Source organism: Dreissena polymorpha, chromosome 7, assembly GCF_020536995.1.
Source record: "Dreissena polymorpha isolate Duluth1 chromosome 7, UMN_Dpol_1.0, whole genome shotgun sequence".
Taxonomy (NCBI): domain Eukaryota; kingdom Metazoa; phylum Mollusca; class Bivalvia; order Myida; family Dreissenidae; genus Dreissena; species Dreissena polymorpha.
In genome coordinates this window covers 88,111,972-88,139,448 of record NC_068361.1, presented here as the reverse complement: position 1 = coordinate 88,139,448, position 27,477 = coordinate 88,111,972, and the positions used below count along the sequence as shown (strand labels likewise).

Here is a 27,477-nt window from a genome sequence, read left to right as displayed (position 1 = left end):
GGAATCTGTGTCGTGTGGACACATTTCTTGTTAATTATTAAACTTAAATTATACCATAAAGACATTGTTTCAAACAATGTATGACCATCTTAATGGGTTTTTTAACTATTTTTGGAATGGGGTTGGGCCCTTTTGCATTGGGAAAATTGATTGAAATAGGGAAGTACATGTGTTTGATTTTTGGCGAACAAATGCTTTTAAAATGAGAATACCAGTAAAAGTGATTTCAATATTTCATTAACTAAATTATAGAGCTTGACGGGAGATAATTTAAATGTTGAGACTTGTTTATTTACAGTGATTTTTTTTGCTCAAATTTACAGCCGAATTTCGGCTGCTTCCCAATCGCAAAAATACACGTTTTTTCCCAAAATTCTGACCAAAATTTCCCAAAAAAAGCCCAACTTCCAAAAAAAAAAAAAAAATTTTTTTTTTTTTTTTTTTTTTTTTTGGAAAGAAGTCTCATATAACTTAATTATGATTTCTTAAATCTAGATCTCAACTTTATTTTTTAAACATCTTACAAAATATATAACTTGAATTTAGTCATTTTTGTCCATAAATCATTCCCAAACGTGCCACTTTTATTGATTAAAAAAAAAAACCAATTTGACCAGACTCCTTTTCTAGAAAACTCCCTGAACATGCACTTAAAAACAATATCACTTCTGTTACTTATAATCCTATTTATAATGCTTAATTTTTCCCAATTTCATGGTTTATCGCGCTATTTTTCCCAATTTCACGGTTTATCGCGCTAATTTTCCCAATTCAAAAGGCACAGGCTGTAACAAATTAAAGCAAAAAAAATCACTGATTTATTTGTTGGAAACCTTCAATTTGGAGTTGTTAGGTCCAAATTGTGAAAATATATACTTTGTATATGCCCGTTTTTTTAAACGGGACGTACATGTATTATATTTTCACCCTTGGCGGAAGGGCGGCGTCCGCAGCAGTGTCCGCTCTCTAATTCAAATAGTTTTCATCTGATCTTCACCAAACTTGGTCAGAAGTTGTGTCTAGACAATATCTAGGTCAGCTTCGAATATGGGTCATGCCGGGTCAAAAACTAGGTCACGGGGTCACTTAGTGCATTTCAAGGATTAAGCAGGGTGTCTGCTCTCTAATTGAAGTAGTTTTCACCAGATCTTCACCAAATTTGGTCAGAAGTTGTGTCTAGATGATATGTAGGTTAAGTTCAAATATGGGTCATGCCGGTGTAGCGGTCCATATTTTCCCCCGGCCAGTTTTTCCCCGGGGAAAATTTGGCCTAGGCCATTTTTTCCCCGGGGAAAGATTGGCCTAGGCCGTTTTTTCCCCCGGGGAAAAAATGGCCCAGGCAAATCTTTCCCCCCCTTGGCCAAATTTTCCCCCCCTACTTAAAGAATTAATTGCAACATGACTCTCGGCCATTTTTTCTCCCCTCGGCAAATCTTTCCCCCCTCCCTTATTAAAAATTTATTGCAAAATGACTTCAATTTTTTCAATGCTTCTGTTATATTTGACGCTCAAAAAAGCATTATTTCAAGATACAAAGGCACATAACTCCGTTATTAACAGATGATGTACAATACCATTTGGCTAGCATTATCCCCTTATCCATATATATATATATATACTCATACCAAGTTTCAATGAAATCCGCCCAAAGCACTTCCAAGATATAGCTCCGGACGGACAGAAAGACGGACAGACAACGCCAAAACAATATCCCATCGCCTATCGCGGGAGATAATAAAAGATAAGGGGGTGGAGGCAGTTTTAGCAACTCTCAATCAAATTCTGTTGTTAAAACTACTTTGACATGGTAGGGGGGAAAAAATGGCCAGGGGGGAAATACTGGCCGAAAAGTGAAGAATAAATGTAAAAGATAAGTAAAATAAAAGACAAGAGTGTGTAGGCAGTTTTTGCAACTCTCAATCAAATTCTATTGTTAAAACTTTTACAAGGTAGGGGGGAAAAACTGGCCAGGGGGGAAAAACTGGCCGAAATGTGTAGACAGAAAGATGTATTAAATAAAAATTAAGGGGGGGAAGAATTTGACTAGAGGGGGAAGAATTGGCCTAGGCAACTTTTTCCCCGGAGAAAAAATGGACTAGTCCATTTTTTCCCCGGGGAAAAATTGGCCAGGGGGGAAGAAATGGCCTGTTACACCGGGTCAAAAACTAGGTCACGAGGTTACTAAGTGCATTTCAAGCATTTAGCATGATGTCAGCTCTCTATTTGAAGAAGTTTTCATCTGATCTTCACCTAATTTGGTCAGAAGTTGTGTCTAGATGATATGTAAGTCAAGTTTTAATATGGGTCATGCCGGGTCAAAAACGAGGTCACTTGGTGCATTTCAAGCATTTAGCATGGTGTTGGCTCTCTAATTGAAGTAGTTTTCATCTGATCTTCACCAAATTTAGTCAGATGTTACATCTAAATGATATCTAGGCCAAGTTCAAATATGGGTCATTGCGGGTCAATAACTAGGTCTTGAGGTCACTTAGTGCATTGCAAGCATTGAGCATGGTGTCCAAAACCTTCAAAAGGGTGTATCTTGTGACAGTTTGGCACTCTTGTTTCCATTTGGAATGTTTCGTATAACAGCCCCAAATTTGACAAAACAGAAACACTATCACTGATGTTGGTAACTGAAAAACTAGATCACATTCCTATTAAGGTTCATTTTAATTGCCTCCATTTTTGCAGGGTGTGTTGGATCTGCTGGCCAACCGGTGCCTGGCATCAGGGACAAACGCCTGGACAGACACTGACCACACTTGCTACACAATGACTAACGCTGGGAGCCAGGGTTTCCTCAACCTACTTCCTGTCTACCTGGACCACATCCTGTATGCAACACTCACGGTGAGTAACAACCTACCAGAACATTCATTTCATGGCTGCATATGGCATAAAACCCATTTTCGCATGTGACTGCATAAAATCCATTTTCGCATGACACAATTTGTGTCCACATGTATGTTACTGGGCTTAAGTTAAACTGTTATGATACCTTTAACTAAGGAGAGCTCCGTATTAAATGTTCAGTCGTAAAATCCCATTTGCCTTGTTCTGGAAAAACTGTCCTTATGCATGTGCTTAAAGTGTAGTCTGTGATTAGCCTGTGTTGCCTGCTCAGACTGGCCTTATGCATGTGCTTAAAGTGTAGTCTGTGATTAGTCTGTACTGCCTGCTCAGACTGGCCTTATGCATGTGCTGAAAGTGTAGTCTGTGATTAGTCTGTACTGCCTGCTCAGACTGGCCTTATGTATGTTCTTAAAGTGTAGTCTGTGATTAGTCTGTGCTGCCTGCTCAGACTGGCCTTATGCATGTGCTGAAAGTGTAGTCTGTGATTAGTCTGTACTGCCTGCTCAGACTGGCCTTATGTATGTGCTTAAAGTGTAGTCTGTGATTAGCCTGTACTGCCTGCTCAGACTGGCCTTATGCATGTGCTTAAAGTGTAGTCTGTGATTAGTCTGTGCTGCCTGCTCAGACTGGCCTTATGCATGTGCTGAAAGTGTAGTCTGTGATTAGTCTGTACTGCCTGCTCAGACTGGCCTTATGTATGTGCTTAAAGTGTAGTCTCTGATTAGTCTGTGCTGCCTGCTCAGACTGGCCTTATGCATGTGCTTAAAGTGTAGTCTGTGATTAGTCTGTACTGCCTGCTCAGACTGGCCTTATGTATGTTCTTAAAGTGTAGTCTGTGATTAGTCTGTACTGCCTGCTCAGACTGGCCTTATGCATGTGCTGAAAGTGTAGTCTGTGATTAGTCTGTGCTGCCTGCTCAGACTGGCCTTATGCATGTGCTTAAAGTGTAGTCTGTGATTAGTCTGTACTGCCTGCTCAGACTGGCCTTATGCATGTGCTTAAAGTGTAGTCTGTGATTAGTCTGTACTGCCTGCTCAGACTGGCCTTATGCATGTGCTTAAAGTGTAGTCTGTGATTAGTCTGTACTGCCTGCTCAGACTGGCCTTATGCATGTGCTGAAAGTGTAGTCTCTGATTAGTCTGTGCTGCCTGCTCAGACTGTCCTTATGCATGTGCTGAAAGTGTAGTCTGTGATTAGTCTGTGCTGCCTGCTCAGACTGGCCTTATGCATGTGCTTAAAGTGTAGTCTGTGATTAGCCTGTGCTGCCTGCTCAGACTGGCCTTATGCATGTGCTTAAAGTGTAGTCTGTGATTAGTCTGTACTGCCTGTTCAGACTGGCCTTATGCATGTGCTTAAAGTGTAGTCTGTGATTAGCCTGTGCTGCCTGCTCAGACTGGCCTTATGCATGTGCTTAAAGTGTAGTCTGTGATTAGCCTGTACTGCCTGTTCAGACTGGCCTTATGCATGTGCTTAAAGTGTAGTCTGTGATTAGTCTGTGCTGCCTGCTCAGGCTGGCCTTATGCATGTGCTTAAAGTGTAGTCTGTGATTAGTCTGTACTGCCTGCTCAGACTGGCCTTATGCATGTGCTGAAAGTGTAGTCTGTGATTAGTCTGTGCTTCCTGCTCAGACTGGCCTTATGCATGTGCTGAAAGTGTAGTCTGTGATTAGTCTGTGCTGCCTGCTCAGGCTGGCCTTATGCATGTGCTGAAAGTGTAGTCTGTGATTAGTCTGTGCTGCCTGCTCAGGCTGGCCTTATGCATGTGATGAAAGTGTAGTCTGTGATTAGCCTGTACTGCCTGCTCAGGCTGGCCTTATGCATGTGATGAAAGTGTAGTCTGTGATTAGCCTGTGTTGCCTGCTCAGACTGGCCTTATGCATGTGCTGAAAGTGTAGTCTGTGATTAGCCTGTACTGCCTGCTCAGGCTGGCCTTATGCATGTGATGAAAGTGTAGTCTGTGATTAGCCTGTGTTGCCTGCTCAGACTGGCCTTATGCATGTGCTTAAAGTGTAGTCTGTGATTAGTCTGTGCTGCCTGCTCAGACTGGCCTTATGCATGTGCTTAAAGTGTAGTCTGTGATTAGTTTGTACTGCCTGCTCAGACTGGCCTTATGCATGTGCTTAAAGTGTAGTCTGTGATTAGTCTGTACTGCCTGCTCAGACTGGCCTTATGCATGTGCTTAAAGTGTAGTCTGTGATTAGTCTGTGCTGCCTGCTCAGGCTGGCCTTATGCATGTGCTTAAAGTGTAGTCTGTGATTAGTCTGTGCTGCCTGCTCAGACTGGCCTTATGCATGTGCTTAAAGTGTAGTCTGTGATTAGCCTGTGTTGCCTGCTCAGACTGGCCTTATGCATGTGCTTAAAGTGTAGTCTGTGATTAGTCTGTACTGCCTGCTCAGACTGGCCTTATGCATGTGCTTAAAGTGTAGTCTGTGATTAGTCTGTGCTGCCTGCTCAGGCTGGCCTTATGCATGTGCTGAAAGTGTAGTCTCTGATTAGTCTGTACTGCCTGCTCAGACTGGCCTTATGCATGTGCTTAAAGTGTAGTCTGTGATTAGTCTGTACTGCCTGCTCAGACTGGCCTTATGCATGTGCTTAAAGTGTAGTCTGTGATTAGTCTGTACTGCCTGCTCAGACTGGCCTTATGCATGTGCTTAAAGTGTAGTCTGTGATTAGTCTGTGCTGCCTGCTCAGACTGGCCTTATGCATGTGCTTAAAGTGTAGTCTGTGATTAGTCTGTGCTGCCTGCTCAGACTGGCCTTATGCATGTGCTTAAAGTGTAGTCTGTGATTAGTCTGTGCTGCCTGCTCAGGCTGGCCTTATGCATGAGCTTAAAGTGTAGTCTGTGATTAGTCTGTGCTGCCTGCTCAGACTGGCCTTATGCATGTGCTTAAAGTGTAGTCTGTGATTAGTCTGTGCTGCCTGCTCAGACTGGCCTTATGCATGTGCTTAAAGTGTAGTCTGTGATTAGTCTGTACTGCCTGCTCAGACTGGCCTTATGCATGTGCTTAAAGTGTAGTCTGTGATTAGTCTGTACTGCCTGCTCAGACTGGCCTTATGCATGTGCTTAAAGTGTAGTCTGTGATTAGTCTGTACTGCCTGCTCAGACTGGCCTTATGCATGTGCTGAAAGTGTAGTCTGTGATTAGTCTGTACTGCCTGCTCAGACTGGCCTTATGCATGTGCTTAAAGTGTAGTCTGTGATTAGTCTGTACTGCCTGTTCAGACTGGCCTTATGCATGTGCTTAAAGTGTAGTTTGTGATTAGTCTGTACTGCCTGCTCAGACTGGCCTTATGCATGTGCTTAAAGTGTAGTTTGTGATTAGTCTGTACTGCCTGCTCAGACTGGCCTTATGCATGTGCTTAAAGTGTAGTCTGTGATTAGTCTGTGCTGCCTGCTCAGACTGGCCTTATGCATGTGCTTAAAGTGTAGTTTGTGATTAGTCTGTACTGCCTGCTCAGACTGTCCTTATGCATGTGCTGAAAGTGTAGTCTGTGATAAGTCTGTACTGCCTGCTCAGACTGGCCTTATGTATGTTCTTAAAGTGTAGTTTGTGATTAGCCTGTACTGCCTGCTCAGGCTGGCCTTATGCATGTGCTTAAAGTGTAGTCTGTGATTAGTCTGTACTGCCTGTTCAGACTGGCCTTATGCATGTGCTTAAAGTGTAGTTTGTGATTAGTCTGTACTGCCTGCTCAGACTGGCCTTATGCATGTGCTTAAAGTGTAGTTTGTGATTAGTCTGTACTGCCTGCTCAGACTGGCCTTATGCATGTGCTGAAAGTGTAGTCTGTGATTAGCCTGTACTGCCTGCTCAGGCTGGCCTTATGCATGTGATGAAAGTGTAGTCTGTGATTAGCCTGTGTTGCCTGCTCAGACTGGCCTTATGCATGTGCTTAAAGTGTAGTCTGTGATTAGTCTGTGCTGCCTGCTCAGACTGGCCTTATGCATGTGCTTAAAGTGTAGTCTGTGATTAGTCTGTACTGCCTGCTCAGACTGGCCTTATGCATGTGCTTAAAGTGTTGTCTGTGATTAGTCTGTACTGCCTGCTCAGACTGGCCTTATGCATGTGCTTAAAGTGTAGTCTGTGATTAGTCTGTGCTGCCTGCTCAGGCTGGCCTTATGCATGTGCTTAAAGTGTAGTCTGTGATTAGTCTGTGCTGCCTGCTCAGACTGGCCTTATGCATGTGCTTAAAGTGTAGTCTGTGATTAGCCTGTGTTGCCTGCTCAGACTGGCCTTATGCATGTGCTTAAAGTGTAGTCTGTCATTAGTCTGTACTGCCTGCTCAGACTGGCCTTATGCATGTGCTTAAAGTGTAGTCTGTGATTAGTCTGTGCTGCCTGCTCAGGCTGGCCTTATGCATGTGCTGAAAGTGTAGTCTCTGATTAGTCTGTACTGCCTGCTCAGACTGGCCTTATGCATGTGCTTAAAGTGTAGTCTGTGATTAGTCTGTACTGCCTGCTCAGACTGGCCTTATGCATGTGCTTAAAGTGTAGTCTGTGATTAGTCTGTACTGCCTGCTCAGACTGGCCTTATGCATGTGCTTAAAGTGTAGTCTGTGATTAGTCTGTGCTGCCTGCTCAGACTGGCCTTATGCATGTGCTTAAAGTGTAGTCTGTGATTAGTCTGTGCTGCCTGCTCAGACTGGCCTTATGCATGTGCTTAAAGTGTAGTCTGTGATTAGTCTGTGCTGCCTGCTCAGGCTGGCCTTATGCATGAGCTTAAAGTGTAGTCTGTGATTAGTCTGTGCTGCCTGCTCAGACTGGCCTTATGCATGTGCTTAAAGTGTAGTCTGTGATTAGTCTGTGCTGCCTGCTCAGACTGGCCTTATGCATGTGCTTAAAGTGTAGTCTGTGATTAGTCTGTACTGCCTGCTCAGACTGGCCTTATGCATGTGCTTAAAGTGTAGTCTGTGATTAGTCTGTACTGCCTGCTCAGACTGGCCTTATGCATGTGCTTAAAGTGTAGTCTGTGATTAGTCTGTACTGCCTGCTCAGACTGGCCTTATGCATGTGCTGAAAGTGTAGTCTGTGATTAGTCTGTACTGCCTGCTCAGACTGGCCTTATGCATGTGCTTAAAGTGTAGTCTGTGATTAGTCTGTACTGCCTGTTCAGACTGGCCTTATGCATGTGCTTAAAGTGTAGTTTGTGATTAGTCTGTACTGCCTGCTCAGACTGGCCTTATGCATGTGCTTAAAGTGTAGTTTGTGATTTGTCTGTACTGCCTGCTCAGACTGGCCTTATGCATGTGCTTAAAGTGTAGTCTGTGATTAGTCTGTGCTGCCTGCTCAGACTGGCCTTATGCATGTGCTTAAAGTGTAGTTTGTGATTAGTCTGTACTGCCTGCTCAGACTGTCCTTATGCATGTGCTGAAAGTGTAGTCTGTGATTAGTCTGTACTGCCTGCTCAGACTGGCCTTATGTATGTTCTTAAAGTGTAGTTTGTGATTAGCCTGTACTGCCTGCTCAGGCTGGCCTTATGCATGTGCTTAAAGTGTAAGTGGAAAAATGAAAATATATTTTTCCCAAATGGGATCCAAAAATTCTTAATTGAATGTTTAAAAAAAAAAAAATATATATATATATATATCTACAAATACAAAGAAATCTCAAAATTGAGTTCATTTTTACATCAAGCTATATAAGTTAAACCTTATTAATGTTTTCACATCACTTTTATTCTAAATTGTAAGCACCCAGACCCATTCCCAAAATGGTGGGAACAAAATAATATTGTTAGAGATTTATATATAAACAGTTTCATAAATACTGATACAAATTGTCATACCAGGAATCTGCCTACATCACGGAGGTTCACCACATCAATGGTGAGGGTGAGGATGCCGGCGTGGTGTACTGTGAGATGCAGGCGCGAGAGAACTCAGGGGAGAGCCTCACTCACCTGGAGATGTGCCGCGCCATGTACCCCGGCAGGTGTGGGTACAGGTCTGAGACTGGAGGAATCATGAAGAATCTTAGGGAGAGCACTTCGCATCAAAAGGTGCGATGATGTTGTTAAGTATTAATTTATTTAATATGTGTCCTAAGTTGTGATGGTGGTGTAAAAAATGTTTCAAAAGGTGTGTTGGTGTTGTAAAATATGTTTCAAAAGGTGCAATTTTGTTGTCAAATAGTAATTTATTTAATATGTTCCAAAAGTTGTGATGGTGTTGTAAAACATGTTTCAAAAGGTGCAATTGTTTTGTAAAATATGTTTCAAAAGGTGCAATTGTGTTGATAAGTTTCAAAAGGTGCTATAGTGTTGTAAAATATGTGTCAAATGGTGCAATAGTGTTGTAAAAATATGTTATGTTACAATCAAACGAAATTGGTTGTATGTCCATTTAGCAGTAGCTAACATTGGTGAGCACCTGAAAACTGGTTTAAAGCCATTTTAACAGTCTTTTATGAAATGCTTTTTTATAAGCTATGGATTTATAATGGCCCTATTGTTTATGCCTAGACAAATATGTTAGCTTTTCTGTTATGCCATTTTCATAAAATGAATATGATAATACTTCACTTGTTCAAACATGTTGTATGATTTTGCCAGCCTTGTTTGATTTTAATTTCAAAGGTTTCTTTCCTTCACATAGGTGTTTCTTTCCTCAATGAGTTGTTCACTTTACTTCATGTATGTGTTTACTTTACTTCATGTATGTGTTCACTTTACTTCATGTATGTGTTTACTTCACTTCATGTATGTGTTCACTTTACTTCATGTATGTGTTTACTTTACTTCATGTATGTGTTTACTTTACTTCATGTATGTGTTCACTTTACTTCATGTATGTGTTCCCTTTACTTAGTGTATGTGTTCACTTTACTTCATGTACATGAATGTGTTCACTTTACTTCATGTATGTGTTCACTTTACTTCATGTATGTGTTCACTTTACTTCATGTATATGTTCCCTTTACTTCATGTTTGTGTTCACTTTACTTCATGTATGTGTTCCCTTTATTTCATGTATGTGTTCACTTTACTTCATGTATGTGTTCACTTTACTTCATGTATGTGTTCACTTTACTTTATGTATGTGTTTACTTTACTTCCTGTAGGTGTGCAGCTACCACAAGTCTTTCTACCGGCCTGAGAACCTCTGCATCATTCTCACTGGCCAGATCAGTGTCGCTGATGTCTTCAAGGTGCTGGCTCCATTTGAAGACAAAGTAATCTCCAAGGTAACTATTTGTGTACTTTATGTGGTCACAGGTCAGATCAGGTTCGATGATGTCATCATGGTGCTGGCCCCTTTTAAAGATAAAATCATCTCCAAGGTCATTGGTTGTATACTTTAAGTGTTCAATAGATATACTGATTATTTTACCGCTGTCATTAATACATGGATTATGGTTCTTGTGCATGGCGCTTTTCCTCATTTATATCAATACACCCATGAAGTTTCATGTTTAAGTCGTTTATGGTATCTGGGATATAGCCCTGACAAGTTACATCATACACAAAAATAAAGGGCAATAACTCTTATTTAAGAAAGTGTAGGGTTTTGGTTCATGTGCACGGCGGGCTATAAAAGACACAGTGTTGTTTATCCCTTTACCACGTAGATACGTATTTTTAGGCATTTGAAGTCCCATAGCAAGTGAAATTTAATAAAATACCTTTCTTACTAAATTCAAGTTTTAAAGGCTTCATTTTCAACCCTTAGTTATTGTTGAGCAGCAAACTGCATAAAACCTGAACAGACTGCGAGTTACTCGCAGGCTGTTTGGATTTTATGCTGATTGCAAAAGCCATTTTCACTTCACTTCTTATGGGGGAAAAGGTTAACACTTATCTAGCATTCTCCTTATCATAGGGAGATCGTGTTCCATTTACGCGCCCCTGGCAGACCCCAGTCCCACCACTAGGGGGCAGTGTGGAGACAGTAGTCAGGTATGCAGCGGACGACGAGTCACATGGCATCGTCAACGTGGCTTGGAGAGGACCTGCAGCTAGGGTGATTACTTACTTTATAGCTTTTTATTTAAGCTTATTTTCAACAAAGGCCCAAGTTTTTATTGAAATGCTATTGAGCATTTTTACTGGGTAGAACCAGTACTTGGTGTCTTTGATGGGGATCTCAAGAATGCTTCGCACTGGATATGGAACAGTTGACCTCAAGGTCTAAAGCAGCCCCATATCCACTACACCACAGCAACCTTGATGTAATTAGGTGATGTTTAAGCTAGCGACGGGAAGAAATGATGGCTTCAACGGGACAAATATCCAACCAGACAATTTTATGATTTTGTATTTCAAAGTGTAATTCAAGGGTTAAGCGTAAAACTGTTGTATAGTTTTTAGAAATGAGAAGCAGATAGAACAGTTTCAGGCTTAACACTCAAATTGATGTTCCTGATTTCCCCTAAGCATGTGCTGTTAAGCAGTGTAATGCCCAGTTCATTTTGAGCATAATAATGCCCCCTAATTTTGAGCAGTATAATGTCCCCTCATTTTGAGCAGTATAATGTGCCCTCTCATTTTGAGCAGTATAATGTCCCCTCATTTTGAGCAGTATAATGTGCCCTCTCATTTTGAGCAGTACAATACCCCCTCATTTTGAGCAGTATATTGTTCCCTCATTTTTAGCATTATAATGTCCCCTCTCAATTTGAGCAGTATAATGTCCCCTCACTGTGAGCAGTGCCATAAGTAACTTAAGCTTAGAAAATACATTTTTAAACTTGAAATATGGTAAGAAAGATGTTAATTTAAATATCTGAAGGGCTATAAATGCATCAAATTGTGGGTATAAGCGGTAAATGGTGAATCGTGATAACATCTCTACTGTTTAGTTTAGACCTATTGTTTTAAGGTCGATTGCTTTGAAAGACTCAGGCTTATTGAAACCCTCTCGAGTCCATTTCCTCGGTTGAACCAGTACTTGGTATCTATTAAGGTGATCTATAGATTGCTCCTACAGTTGGGATCAAACCCATGACTTCTTACTTGCAAGGTTGACACCATATCCACAACACCATGGCAACCAACCATACCTCTATTGTTTCAGGACCAGTACACATATCCATTAAGTCATGGTAACCTGCCATATCTCTACTGTTTCAGGACCAGTACACATATCCATTAAGCCATGGTAACCTGCCATATCTCTACTGTTTCAGGACCAGTACACATATCCATTAAGCCATGGTAACCTGCCATACCTCTACTGTTTCAGGACCAGTACACATATCCATTAAGCCATGGTAACCTGCCATATCTCTACTGTTTCAGGACCAGTACACATATCCATTAAGCCATGGCAACAAACCATACCTCTACTGTTTCAGGACCAGTATACATATCCATTAAGCCATGGTAACCTGCCATATCTCTACTGTTTCAGGACCAGTACACATATCCATTAAGCCATGGTAACCTGCCATATCTCTACTGTTTCAGGACCAGTATACATATCCATTAAGCCATGGTAACCTGCCATATCTCTACTGTTTCAGGACCAGTACACATATCCATTAAGCCATGGTAACCTGCCATATCTCTACTGTTTCAGGACCAGTACAAATATCCATTAAGCCATGGTAACCTGCCATATCTCTACTGTTTCAGGACCAGTACACATATCCATTAACCCATGGTAACCTGCCATATCTCTACTGTTTCAGGACCAGTACACATATCCATTAAGCCATGGTAACCTGCCATATCTCTACTGTTTCAGGACCAGTACACATATCCATTAACCCATGATAACCTGCCATATCTCTACTGTTTCTGGACCAGTACACATATCCATTAAGCCATGGCAACAAACCATACCTCTACTGTTTCAGGACCAGTACACATATCCATTAAGCCATGGTAACCTGCCATATCTCTACTGTTTCAGGACCAGTACACATATCCATTAAGCCATGATAACCTGCCATACCTCTACTGTTTCAGGACCAGTACACATATCCATTAACCCATGGTAACCTGCCATACCTCTACTGTTTCAGGACCAGTACACATACAACAGTGTCAGCCTCCTACTGGACTACCTCACGGACTCCGCCATCTCTCCACTGCAGAGGGAGTTTGTGGAAGTAGACGACCATTACTGCAGCCATGTATGTGTCCCTTTGAAAGGTTTCATTCATGGCATAAAGTGTTGATCCTTATTTGGGATGACACTTTTCGTAAACATGATTTCTGCTGAGAAGAGACTTTGGCTATTTCTCCTCTGCAGAGAAAGTTTCTAGAAGTAGACGACTACTACTGCAGTCATATACATGTCTCATTGCAAGGCACGCATTTACAGATGTTATGTTGCAAATAAGCCTTGTTGTGGAAAAAAACGGTGCTAAATTTATGTGCTTATACGGTCGTCCCAATGTCCTGACACTAATCTGGGACGATACTTACAGCCTAAACTGGATTTTTGGCTCTTTCTTTGTTTGTTCAAGTGTTGTTTTACACAGTTCCAATGATCTGAAATTTAGCAGAATTAAATGCTTGTTTTCTACGTACAGACCATTAATGTTTCCTTAGAAAGTTAAATTTAATTAAATACCTTTCTTATTAAATTCATGTTTTAAAGGCTTCATTTCCAACCTTTAGATACTGATGAGCAGCAAACAGCATAAAACCTGAACAGACTGCGAGTTACTCGCAGGCTGTTCTGGTTTTATGCTGTTTGCAAAAGCCATTTTCACTTTGCTTCTTATGGTGGAAAGGGTTAAAAAATAAATAAGTTGTAAGGATTGTCTTTTGGGATTGTCTGTGTCCATTTGTTTGACCATCCAACTATAAATCCAAAAAAAAAATGTTTTGTAATTTTTGTCGGAAAAATTTCGCTCTGAATATTTGCAGCTTCAGCATTTTTTCAATTGCTAATGTGATGCGATCATAACAGCTGTTGTTGTTGTAGGTGAATGGAGGTTTAATAGAGAACTCAGAGTGCACCGTGTTCTTCAAGTTTGACAATGTGGTCACAGAGAAACTAAGAGACATTTATCCTAGGTGAGTGGGATTTATGAATGTTTGTATTGCAGCCCATGTATCATTCAGAGAAAAAAAATCTTTGTTTTATTTCAAATAAGTCCTGTTTTATCAGTAATGTACCATTAGCATTGCATCAGGGAGGACATTTTCGCTTTTATTGGAATTCTTGCCAAGGAGGGACTGGCTTTTAATGCATAAAAGCGAAGAGTGTCTTCCCTTGTTAGCCTGTGTGTACTGCGCTGGCTAATATGGAACAACACTATGTACATGCTTAAACCCTGTTTTCTCAGAGCGTGGCTCGAATGCTTTGATCTGTTATTATGTGTTGCTGTATTACAGGCTGATGTCTGTGCTGTCAGGACTTACGAAAGGAACTGAGAAACTAAACATGGGACGTATGGCCAACCTCATACATAGGAGAGTACTGGACGCCCTCTCATCAGTGAGAATGCATAGGCTTCTCTAGTTCTCATCATTTGAGTCATGTTCTGAGAAAACTGGGCTTAATGCATGTGCATAAAGTGTCATCCCAGATTAGCCTGTGCAGTCCACACAGGTTAATCAGGGACGACACATTCTGCCTAAACTTGATTTTCGGTAAGGAAGGACTTCCTTGAAACTAAAAATAACATAAAAGCGGAAAGTGTCGTCCCTGATTAGCCTTTGCGGATTGCACAGGATAATCTGGGACGACACTTTACGCACATGATTTTTGCCCAATTTTCACAGAACAAGACACATTTTCTTAGACAGCATTTTGTTGCCACATCAGATCTGAATTAAAGCGACTTGTTCTTTGATTGGTTGCAAAGACAAACATTTGTATAAGACTTATTCTTGTGAAAATGCTTTCATAATTATTTAAGAAGAATTGCAATATTTTATGAAAATATATATTTTACACTAAGAAATTAAGATATGTACATTGTATTTGCAGATTAAAGTTGTTTGGTAAGCTAGTTTATCAGGAATAGCTTGAGTGATATCATTCAAACATTTGTGCCTCGCTCTCACTGTGAAAAGGGGGTTTAATGCATGCGAGTAGTGTCATCCCAGATTAGCCTGTGCAGTTTGCACAGGCTAATCAGGGACGACACTTTTGCCTAAACTAGATTTTTGCAACAAAAAGACTTTCTTCAAACGAAAAATATCATAAAAGCAGAACTGCACAGGCTAATCTGGGACAACACTTTACGCACATGGATTAAACCTCCTTTTCACAGATCACTGCTGATTTGTGTTTCAGTTAGAGGACTCTCCCCACGACAAGATGGCCTCCTATCTGATTGCTGATTTGTGTTTTAGTTAGAGGACTCTCCCCACGACAAGATGGCCTCCTATCTGATTGCTGATTTGTGTTTCAGTTAGAGGACTCTCCCCACGACAAGATGGCCTCCTATCTGATTGCTGATTTGTGTTTCAGTTAGAGGACTCTCCCCATGACAAGATGGCCTCCTATCTGATTGCTGATTTGTGTTTCAGTTAGAGGACTCTCCCCACGACAAGATGGCCTCCTATCTGATTGCTGATTTGTGTTTCAGTTAGAGGACTCTCCCCATGACAAGATGGCCTCCTATCTGATTGCTGATTTGTGTTTCAGTTAGAGGACTCTCCCCATGACAAGATGGCCTCCTATCTGATTGTTGATTTGTGTTTCAGTTAGAGGACTCTCCCCACGACAAGATGGCCTCCTATCTGATTGCTGATTTGTGTTTCAGTTAGAGGACTCTCCCCATGACAAGATGGCCTCCTATCTGATTGTTGATTTGTGTTTCAGTTAGAGGACTCTCCCCATGACAAGATGGCCTCCTATCTGATTGCTGATTTGTGTTTCAGTTAGAGGACTCTCCCCATGACAAGATGGCCTCCTATCTGATTGTTGATTTGTGTTTCAGTTAGAGGACTCTCCCCATGACAAGATGGCCTCCTATCTGATTGTTGATTTGTGTTTCAGTTAGAGGACTCTCCCCACGACAAGATGGCCTCCTATCTGATTGCTGATTTGTGTTTCAGTTAGAGGACTCTCCCCACGACAAGATGGCCTCCTATCTGATTGTTGATTTGTGTTTCAGTTAGAGGACTCTCCCCATGACAAGATGGCCTCCTATCTGATTGTTGATTTGTGTTTCAGTTAGAGGACTCTCCCCATGACAAGATGGCCTCCTATCTGATTGCTGATTTGTGTTTCAGTTAGAGAACTCTCCCCATGACAAGATGGCCTCCTATCTGATTGCTGATTTGTGTTTCAGTTAGAGGACTCTCCCCATGACAAGATGGCCTCCTATCTGATTGCTGATTTGTGTTTCAGTTAGAGGACTCTCCCCATGACAAGATGGCCTCCTATCTGATTGTTGATTTGTGTTTCAGTTAGAGGACTCTCCCCATGACAAGATGGCCTCCTATCTGATTGCTGATTTGTGTTTCAGTTAGAGGACTCTCCCCATGACAAGATGGCCTCCTATCTGATTGTTGATTTGTGTTTCAGTTAGAGGACTCTCCCCATGACAAGATGGCCTCCTATCTGATTGTTGATTTGTGTTTCAGTTAGAGGACTCTCCCCATGACAAGATGGCCTCCTATCTGATTGCTGATTTGTGTTTCAGTTAGAGGACTCTCCCCATGACAAGATGGCCTCCTATCTGATTGTTGATTTGTGTTTCAGTTAGAGGACTCTCCCCACGACAAGATGGCCTCCTATCTGATTGTTGATTTGTGTTTCAGTTAGAGGACTCTCCCCATGACAAGATGGCCTCCTATCTGATTGTTGATTTGTGTTTCAGTTAGAGGACTCTCCCCACGACAAGATGGCCTCCTATCTGATTGCTGATTTGTGTTTCAGTTTGAGGACTCTCCCCATGACAAGATGGCCTCCTATCTGATTGTTGATTTGTGTTTCAGTTAGAGGACTCTCCCCACGACAAGATGGCCTCCTATCTGATTGCTGATTTGTGTTTCAGTTAGAGGACTCTCCCCATGACAAGATGGCCTCCTATCTGATTGCTGATTTGTGTTTCAGTTAGAGGACTCTCCCCATGACAAGATGGCCTCCTATCTGATTGCTGATTTGTGTTTCAGTTAGAGGACTCTCCCCATGACAAGATGGCCTCCTATCTGATTGCTGATTTGTGTTTCAGTTAGAGGACTCTCCCCATGACAAGATGGCCTCCTATCTGATTGTTGATTTGTGTTTCAGTTAGAGGACTCTCCCCATGACAAGATGGCCTCCTATCTGATTGTTGATTTGTGTTTCAGTTAGAGGACTCTCCCCATGACAAGATGGCCTCCTATCTGATTGCTGATTTGTGTTTCAGTTAGAGGACTCTCCCCATGACAAGATGGCCTCCTATCTGATTGTTGATTTGTGTTTCAGTTAGAGGACTCTCCCCATGACAAGATGGCCTCCTATCTGATTGCTGATTTGTGTTTCAGTTAGAGGACTCTCCCCATGACAAGATGGCCTCCTATCTGATTGCTGATTTGTGTTTCAGTTAGAGGACTCTCCCCACGACAAGATGGCCTCCTATCTGATTGTTGATTTGTGTTTCAGTTAGAGGACTCTCCCCATGACAAGATGGCCTCCTATCTGATTGTTGATTTGTGTTTCAGTTAGAGGACTCTCCCCACGACAAGATGGCCTCCTATCTGATTGTTGATTTGTGTTTCAGTTAGAGGACTCTCCCCATGACAAGATGGCCTCCTATCTGATTGTTGATTTGTGTTTCAGTTAGAGGACTCTCCCCATGACAAGATGGCCTCCTATCTTATTGTTGATTTGTGTTTCAGTTAGAGGACTCTCCCCATGACAAGATGGCCTCCTATCTGATTGTTGATTTGTGTTTCAGTTAGAGGACTCTCCCCATGACAAGATGGCCTCCTATCTGATTGTTGATTTGTGTTTCAGTTAGAGGACTCTCCCCATGACAAGATGGCCTCCTATCTGATTGCTGATTTGTGTTTCAGTTAGAGGACTCTCCCCATGACAAGATGGCCTCCTATCTGATTGCTGATTTGTGTTTCAGTTAGAGGACTCTCCCCATGACAAGATGGCCTCCTATCTTATTGGGGACTTCCTGTTCAGTAACACCAAGCAGGATGTGAGTAGCAGATTTGTTTGTTGTCCCTTTGTAAATCAAATTCAATTTAAGACCTTTCATAATACTAGATTAGAGTTTTGGAGCCTTCGTTTCCAACCCTAAGATGATTGTGAGCAGCAAACAGCATATAATCTAAACAGGGTTGCATATAGAAGTTCCACTGTCTGTCTGTTGGCTATTATATTTTCTGGACTTTTTTCCTAAATAATTTTAGATCTTGACCTGATATTTGGTGTGTGCAGTTACATATGACTTACAGATGAAGTGTGAGTTTTTTCCGGTCCATTGATTTTTTGACAAATATTTCAGATATTGACTTGATATTTGGTATGTGTGAGTCTACCTTTATGACCTAAAGATGAATTGTTAGTTACATTCCTGTCCATTGATTTTTGGCGAAGTTATGGGTCTCGGACTTAATTTTTTTATAATAACCTTTTCAAGAGGTTTTTTACATAGCTTTTCAGATATTGACCTGATATTTAGTGTGTGAGTATACGTACATGAGCTACAGATGCTGTGTGAGTTTGGGGAAGTTATGGTGTTGGAATTTTGTTTAAAATAACATTTCCACTTAGGATTTTTTTTCAAATAACACTTTAAGAGTTTTTTCCAAAATGCTTTCATATACTGTCCAAGGCCCATAACTTTGTCAAATATCAATATACCATAGCTTCCTCATGACTTTTCAATTGGAATATCTGCTGTGTTGCTTCAAAGTGCAGTAGGGGCCATTGTGTTTCACAAATACAGGACTTAATTCGTTGTGTACAAGCCCGTACTTTTACTGTGCTGTATAAATCACAATAAATATATACAAATTATGTAATCCTACCGGTTTCACCGGAGGGGACTTATGGTTTGCGCTCTGTGTGTCTGTCAGTCTGTCTGTCAGTCCGTCAGTCTGTCACACTATTCTGGATCCTGCGATAACTTTCAAAGTTCTTTATATTTTTTCATGAAACTTGAAACGTGGATAGATGGCAATATGGACATTATGCACGTCATTTCATTTTGTTCCTATGTCAAAAATTCTGGCAACAAATAAAAAAAATATTTAAAAAAACTGACAATGATGGAGCCGGTAGGGGACATATATTGCTTGGCAATAGTCTTTTTTATAAATGATATGCACTTTCTATTGTGTATATTCATATGCTTTTTCTGTATAGTGTAATCCACATGCTTATTCCGTGCTGCTTAAATAACATGCTCTTTCTCTATGCAGGTTCCCAGCGCTGTAGATACTTGAAATATTTGAAAATATGAGCCTAAGTCAGGCAAACTGGGCTTAATGCATGTGTGTTTAGTGTCATCCAAGACTGGGCTTAATGCATGTGTGTTTAGTGTCATCCAAGACTGGGCTTAATGCATGTGTGTTTAGTGTCATCCCAGACTGGGCTTAATGCATGTGTGTTTAGTGTCATCCCAGACTGGGCTTAATGCATGTGTGTTTATTGTCATCCCATACTGGGCTTAATGCATGTGTGTTTAGTGTCATCCCAGACTGGGCTTAATGCATGTGTGGTTAGTGTCATCCCAGACTGGGCTTAATGCATGTGTGTTTAGTGTCATCCCATACTGGGCTTAATGCATGTGTGTTTAGTGTCATCCCAGACTGGGCTTAATTCATGTGTGTTTAGTGTCATCCCAGACTGGGCTTAATGCATGTGTGTTTAGTGTCATCCCAGACTGGGCTTAATGCATGTGTGTTTAGTGTCATCCCAGACTGGGCTTAATGCATGTGTGTTTATTGTCATCCCATACTGGGCTTAATGCATGTGTGTTTAGTGTCATCCCAGAATGGGCTTAATGCATGTGTGTTTAGTGTCATCCCAGACTGGGCTTAATGCATGTGTGTTTAGTGTCATCCCAGACTGGGCTTAATGCATGTGTGTTTAGTGTCATCCCAGACTGGGCTTAATGCATGTGTGTTTAGTGTCATCCCAGACTGGGCTTAATGCATGTGTGTTTAGTGTCATCCCATACTGGGCTTAATGCATGTGTGTTTAGTGTCATCCCATACTGGGCTTAATGCATGTGTGTTTAGTGTCATCCCAGAATGGGCTTAATGCATGTGTGTTTAGTGTCATCCCAGAATGGGCTTAATGCATGTGTGTTTAGTGTCATCCCATACTGGGCTTAATGCATCTGTGTTTAGTGTCATCCCAGACTGCAAGGGCTATTCAGAGATGACACTTTTTGCTTTTATGGAAGTTTTTGGGCAAAGGTGTCTTTCAAACAAAAAACCCAGTAGGGGTAAAGTGTTGTCCCTGATAAGCCTGTGCAGACTGCACAGACTAGTCTGGGACGACACTTTACTCACAAGTCCAGTTTTCCTAGAACTAGCCTCATATTTTCCCATGTTCTATCTATGCTGTCTATATCAGATGGAGCCTCATATTTTCCCATGTTCTATCTATGCTGTCTATATCAGATGGAGCCTCATATTTTCCCATTTTCTATCTATGCTGTCTATATCAGATGGAGGCTCATATTTTCCATGTTCTATCTATGCTGTCTATATCAGATGGAGCCTCATATTTTCCCATGTTCTATCTATGCTGTCTATATCAGATGGAGCCTCATATTTTCCATGTTCTATCTATGCTGTCTATATCAGATGGAGCCTCATATTTTCCCATGTTCTATCTATGCTGTCTATATCAGATGGAGCCTCATATTTTCCATGTTCTATCTATGCTGTCTATATCAGATGGAGCCTCATATTTTCCCATGTTCTATCTATGCTGTCTATATCAGATGGAGCCTCATATTTTCCCATGTTCTATCTATGCTGTCTATATCAGATGGAGCCTCATATTTTCCATGTTCTATCTATGCTGTCTATATCAGATGGAGCCTCATATTTTCCCATGTTCTATCTATGCTGTCTATATCAGATGGAGGACCGGATACAGATGGTTCCCTGCCATTTTCTATCTATGCTGTCTATATCAGATGTAGGACCGGGTACAGATGGTTCCCTGCCATGTTCTATCTATGCTGTCTATATCAGATGGAGGACCGGGTACAGATGGTTCCCTGCCATGAGCGGATGAAGACAGAACCAGAGGCTTTCTGGCTGGGACTCATCAACAAGTTCTTCATTGACAAGCACTATGTGCTGGTGTGTACATTCTCTTTTATGATTTGTTAAAGACTCTTTCTGAAAAACTGGTCTTTATGCATATGCGTAAAGTGTTATTCCAGATAGCCTGTTCAGACAGCACAGGCTAGTCAGGGACAACATTTTCCGCTTTTAAGGAATTTTTCCTTTCAAGGCAGTCACTTCTTAGAGGAAATCCAGTATTGGTGAAAATACGCGTCCCTTTTTAGCCTGTGTAGACTGCACAGGCTAATCTAGGATGACACTTTGTGCACGTACAGTAAACCTGTTTTTTGTCAGAACTCCACTCTGTAAATTAGAAAGTAATAAAGGTTTGGAAATGTTAGGCTGCTCGATCTTTATTAAATTGTCGCGGGCTAGTCTCTTTATTGACAATTTAACATATAGCTTAGCTTTGAACAACACAAACATATGAGAGTTTTTTACTTTCTACAGAGATTTAAGTGTAAATTTATTTTGAGTGGCTCAACTGCTCTAAATACCTTAGCAAAAATCCAGTTTAGGCGAAAAGTGTCGTCCCTGATTAGCCTGTGTGGATTGCACAGTCTAATCTGGGACGACACTTTACGCACATGCATTAAGCCCAGTTTTCCCACTGTGTGTGGCTCATTTTAAAACCTGCCACAGATTCTGGGTGAGCCAAGCACTGCTGAGAGGGAGAGCCTGGCCCAGGCAGAGGCAGACAGGGTTGCTAGGCAGCAGGCCAACCTGGGGAAGAACGGACTGCAAGAGAAGGCAGCCATCTTCGAAAAAGCCACAGAAGAGAATGAGGTATTTCTTTAGTATAACATCCTCTGTAGTTTGGTTTGTGGCCTTATTGCTAAAAGATTTTTCAAAATAAATATTTGAGGTTTGCGTAAACAATATTAAAAGCAAAATCCCTGCACAGAGTGATGGGGATTGACCACACAAACATACATTTGTTTATACAAATCTATAAACATACTGTAGGAACTCAGCCACATGTCATCATTTCTTGTTACCATGTTGGTTTCAAATTTAAGTAACATAAAACATGCAATAAAAACTAGTCTTCATTGTTAAATTTCGAAACATGCTAAATCATTTCACAAAATAATGTTTTTCTCTAATGAAATTATGTTTTTGGCCGCCTTTTTTCTGTACTTTGGTATTTGAAACAGTTCCTGATATCATGAGGATGTCATTTAGACTGGTTCATGACAAAATTGTGATTGATTATTTTGAACACATTCTACATAAACATAACCTGTCTGATAGGTTACATTATAGTAAATCTTCTGGTGGGTTCAAGTTTATTCGACCCCAAGTAAAGATGGACTCAAATAAAAATGGTTCCAAGTAAAACAGCCTTAAAAAATGGTTAAAATGCTGCAATTCATACATTTATTTATAACATAAAAAAGCCCCATTTTTTTGAAGAAGTGATTTCATTTCGGTCAATGTACATCTAGAGGAATGTGCAGTCAACAGCATTATGAAAATCAACTTTTATTTTGCTCAATTTTGCAACAATTATATAATTTTATGTTTCAGTCACAACTCTTGAGGGTAAACAATCATGTTAATGATTAAGTATGTAGCATTAGGATGTAAATAAGTGTATTGATATATAAAAAACAAATAATCAATGCAGGCATGCTTTGTTTTGTTAATTTCTAATATGCTACATGATCCTGCAAAAATAAGGTGCTGTTTATTGTCGAAGAAGATGAAATGTTGATAAACATTGATTTTAGTGTTAAAATGTTTATGTTATAAGAATTGCAAAAATTAAAGAAATAGAAATTGCCACCCAGGGCATCACTTTCAGGATTAGCACAAATTTACATTTGGTGAGTTTAGGTCCATTAATATTTCCTTGCAAATTTTGTTATTGAAGCGTGGAGTACCAGAATCCATGATCACCTGTGTGGATGTACCAGACGTGGCCTCCATTTTCTTCCATCCCATAATTCCCAGCTGTAACAGATCTGCAGGAAATAACAGGCTCACAGAAAATGCTGATTTCCCATTGGATAAAATTCCATTTAGATTTGAGTTAGATGATATACACACAAACTTTGTTCAGGTGAGCTAACCCAGTTTTAATGTCATAAATACTGACCTGTTATCGTATGCTTATACTTTCCAAGGGGAAATAACTCATCCGGAATTTTAACTGGGAATCCGCCACCTCAATACCGTAATACAGGCCAGGTTAAACATAGTGCAATGCAACCTAGCCAAAAATCGGTAACCAACCTTCAATATTCTTTCCGGATCAACCAGGTGTATACGTGTCTTTTACGGCTCTGAATTAAAATATTGTTTGTAACTTGGTTGATTTGGGGTTTTGAATAGATAAATTGTGTTATTTATCTTTTTATTTCTCATTCGGATTAATTTGTGTGGATTTAATGGATTTTGTTTCATTTGTAAAAGGTAAGCCATGCTTGTTTTTATCGAACAATGGTTTATTTCTACCATGCTGGATGTTTTCAGGTGCGAACGACCATGTGCAAAACGTGCTCTTCTAATACATTGCTAGAACGTGCAAAGCATGTTCTTCTAATGTGTAACGAGATCGTGCAAAGCGCGTTCTTCTATTGACAGATTGTTTATCATTTGCCATTGTGTGCAATAATGATTTTAACGTTCCGTATGACAATCTAATTGATCGTCATTTTATTTTTCATCTGTTTTGAATAAAACTTTTGTTTAATTTATGATCTACGGCAGTATTATTATAATTTTCATTATGGTCAAATTATGATTTTATGTGCCATATGATAATCTGGTCTGTGACCAGTTTATGGTTGAATATGCTTTGCTCTTGTTTTTCATATATTCGACTACATGATGGTCGCAGAAACAAGAGTGAATAAATACCCGGTGACTTCGCAGATCATGATGATAGTTGCAGTATCAGTCACCGGGTATCGGGCACAATCGCGACCGTACTATGCTAAGTCTCTTAGACAGTCGGTCAACATCAGACCATATGGCGACACCCATCAGCCGGTCTTTGCCCGATGGCATTGGTCACGGACATCGACCAATGCCGGACCATTTGTCATCCGCCATACGGTCATTATCCGATGACAACACTGGTCATGATATGACCGGTACGTCACCGGGGACGTTGATCACGGTCACCGGTCCGGTCATTGATCACCGGTCCGGTCATTGATCACCGGTCATGTCACCGGTCCGGTCATTGATCACCGGTCCGGTCACCGGTCATGTCACTGGTCCGGTCCGGTCACCGGTCATGTCACCGGTCCGGTCATTGATCATCGGTCCGGTCACCGGTCATGTCACCGGTCCGGTCATGTCACCGGTCCGGTCCGGTCATTGATCACCGGTCCGGTCACCGGTCAAGAGTCATCAGTAAGGCCTGCCACCGATAACACCAGTCACTGGTCAAGAAGAAGAACTCGGTCTTCTTCATTGAATTATTCTCCTATTCGTCGTCGAATACATCGTCTTCATCAAGGAGTAGACATCGGACACGCTCTTCTTTGTCGAGCAGTTCTCATCGTCGCGGCTCTCGTAAGCGATCACGTCGTCACTCACGGAGACGTTATTCTAGAAGATCTCGGTCTCATCGCAGCCGATCCACATCTCGACAGCGCAGCCGATCCAGATCTCGACATCGCAGGAAACGAGGACGTCGTCAACCTTCACGTAGACATCAGCGGACTTCATTGAGCACAACAGGATAGTTATCGAACATACCTCTCCTTCATTGAGCAGTTCTCGGCGTTGATACGCTCGTAAGCGATCACGTCAATGCTCACGGAGACAATATTGAAGAAGACGATATTTCCAGCGTAGCTGAACAATATTTCAGCATCGCAGTTATATGGATGTCGCCACTTCTCACGTAGGTGTTAATGAACCTACTGGTCATATCGACGTTCTCCATTTTATTCCTTTAGGAATATCATGTCTCCATTCCACGCGTGATGGTTTTTCTTATGGCATCCACACATGTTGCAGTCACCGAGCCGTAGTTGTATACGAACACTAGTTCGTTTAACTTTCAGGCTTCGGGATAAGCTGTTCTTTTCTCCACTACGACTACAAGGACACTTATGCCTATTAATACTGATAATCTACCGTTGTTTTCCGGTTAACATTATCAGATGACTTCGTGGATGGTCATTCTTCTGCACCAGATATTTCAATTCTGACGCAGTTATATTATACTGGTCCCGATCACCGGACATCGGTCACCATTCATCGGTCATATCACCGGTCAGAATAAGTGATGTCTCATCGCCATCGGATTGGAGTTTTGGCACGATCTTCTTTTCCAAGCAGTGCTTGACATTGATATCAGACCATATGGATTTCACCATTTTCGGTCTTTAACTGGTAACGTCACCGGTCATATTATGACTGGTCCGTTCACCTGGCTACAGTTACCGGTCATTGACCGGTCCGGTTCCGTCACCAGTTACCAATTACTGGTATTCCACTGTGTTTTCATCGGTCAATATTTAGTATCACGGGTATCGTCTACATTACCTAGTTGTATACCCCTGGCTATGATTGTATTGAATACTATATTTTATGGATTCAACAATCTACATGACTTTTTGTGTTTTTCAATACTGATGTTCTACTGGCGACGGTTACCAAATCATGCTATATCTGTTATTTGTACTTCTATCTCAACCGGCTACATGCAGACTACTGGGCTTGCAGATAGATCGGCTGAAGTGGGCTCGGAGACTAGCATTGAGGTCGAACATTACTATTTGACCTCTATTAATTTATGTTCGAGACCCGAAGGATGAATTGTTTTAACCGCCTTTACCTGTCGGCTACAGACTTTGCAGTCAGTGTCACTGAACAGTTGGGACACATTAATGACGCTAGCAGGATTAGCAAGACGACATTTTGTATCGAGTTCTGCTTTTCTATTGCTCCTACGACAGTGCATATTTTCAAGCTACTGGAATCAACAAGAGTTCTGATACATAGGATTGCCTATCAGATTGACTGCATTGCGGCTACAGTCTTGTAGATGGCTTAGGACCTTGAACTCAGATCTTAGATCCTAGGATCTGGAGGGACCTCATCTTAAAGTTATTCTTCTATTACACTTCTGGCCATAACAGGCCGTCTTCCTATAACTGGTCGTATTCCTTTCGGAATTCGTCCCGGTTAGGAGTCTTGAAGTAAATGGATTAATCAAGTCAGAATTTAAGACTTCCATGCATTCTACCGGCAAGTGTGGACCCCCTTAAGGTTACTCCTAGGGTTTTCAACTTTTTCTGTCATCACACCTCCGATTCCGGAGGTACCACTGTCAATCATATTTCAGTACTTCGCAAATCGATGACTTCACGACCTGTATTATCCAGGATTTTAAAGGCGCCTGTTATTGGTTCAAGAAGAGGCTATATTCTGTAGATAGGTCATAAACTTATAAGTGTTAAACACTGTCCTATTCTACCAATTTTCAAGTGTGTTTGGAGTGGGAAAGTTCGGCTTGCCGTGGTTTCTTTGCCCACCCATCCTTGACAAATGGTTCCGGTCACCGATCGGTATTTACCGGTCCGGTCACCGGTCCTTCTGCTGAGACGTCTTTTCTTACGTCCGTTTCAGCTTTATTTTTAAGTTAATTGTATTAATCTCGGGATTATTCAATGACACAGATTTCCATCTTTTTGTCATTATTTACCACTATTCAGTGGTGTCTAGACTAGAAGATTATCTTGGCAAGAATATAGATTATTCTACCACAACCTTCCTTACATCTTATACAGATGTGAGCAGAGCAGGTTATGGACGATCACATAGAGCAACGTATCTTGATTTTCTCAATTATGTGGTATCCTAATGAATATCACCTGCACATCTACATCTTGAAAAGCGAAAATTCTTTTTAGCTGTTTGTCATTTACAACACATTTTCACATTTCCCTTGTGATGGTTTCAACTATCACACATCGGTCGTGGTTTACTTACAGACACGGAGGTGATCATATTATCACTCCTTGTAACTGGAAATCAGGAACTTATTCGTTCTTTGCAAGAACAACAAATTTTCTCTATTGTCTTACTCATACCAGGTCGTCTCAACGCCCTGTTGGACGTTTTGTCCTGCAGTTCTTTCTTTCGAATTATTTTTCCGTTGGGTTCAAATAATGTAATTGCGCATGCGCGGCAGTGAAGTTGCATGTTGTACATAGTATATCAAAGAATGTTGTTTATCATCAAACGCTAGTAATTAGCGTTATGCGATCATATATCGCAGTATATACTGGTATGCTGAACAACGTCAATAATGCAGTTCACAGAAATTGATCCAGCAGGGTGTGCGATTGTTATAAATTCGTCCATTGACATAAACTGGAATATCTTGCCTTCTTGGTGAGTTTTTGCAATAACTGAGTTTTTGCCATAATTTCATGCAATATACTTAATGAACCGTGGGATTATGGTTCTACGACCTTTTAAGTCTCCTGTACAATTATT

At 41.1% G+C, this 27,477-nt stretch overlaps 1 protein-coding gene across 21 annotated transcripts in view; it reads left to right on the top strand.

Annotated features, from left to right (window-relative positions):
- Window positions 1-27,477, top strand: part of LOC127839072 (uncharacterized protein C05D11.1-like) — a 63,123-nt gene that overhangs the window by 5,826 nt on the left and 29,820 nt on the right. For all 21 annotated transcript variants that reach the window (XR_008030141.1, XR_008030139.1, XR_008030135.1 and 18 more), the window contains exons 3-13: window positions 2,695-2,853; window positions 8,641-8,850; window positions 9,912-10,034; window positions 10,670-10,810; window positions 12,816-12,926; window positions 13,727-13,818; window positions 14,140-14,242; window positions 17,820-17,894; window positions 20,914-21,024; window positions 21,652-21,795; window positions 22,886-23,074. Coding sequence is in view for 14 of the 21 variants with exons in the window: in XM_052367244.1 (XP_052223204.1) it covers window positions 2,695-2,853; window positions 8,641-8,850; window positions 9,912-10,034; window positions 10,670-10,810; window positions 12,816-12,926; window positions 13,727-13,818; window positions 14,140-14,242; window positions 17,820-17,894; window positions 20,914-21,024; window positions 21,652-21,795; window positions 22,886-23,074 (1,458 nt within the window). In the remaining 7 variants the exon portion in view is untranslated. The remainder of the gene's footprint in view (window positions 1-2,694; window positions 2,854-8,640; window positions 8,851-9,911; window positions 10,035-10,669; window positions 10,811-12,815; window positions 12,927-13,726; window positions 13,819-14,139; window positions 14,243-17,819; window positions 17,895-20,913; window positions 21,025-21,651; window positions 21,796-22,885; window positions 23,075-27,477) is intronic.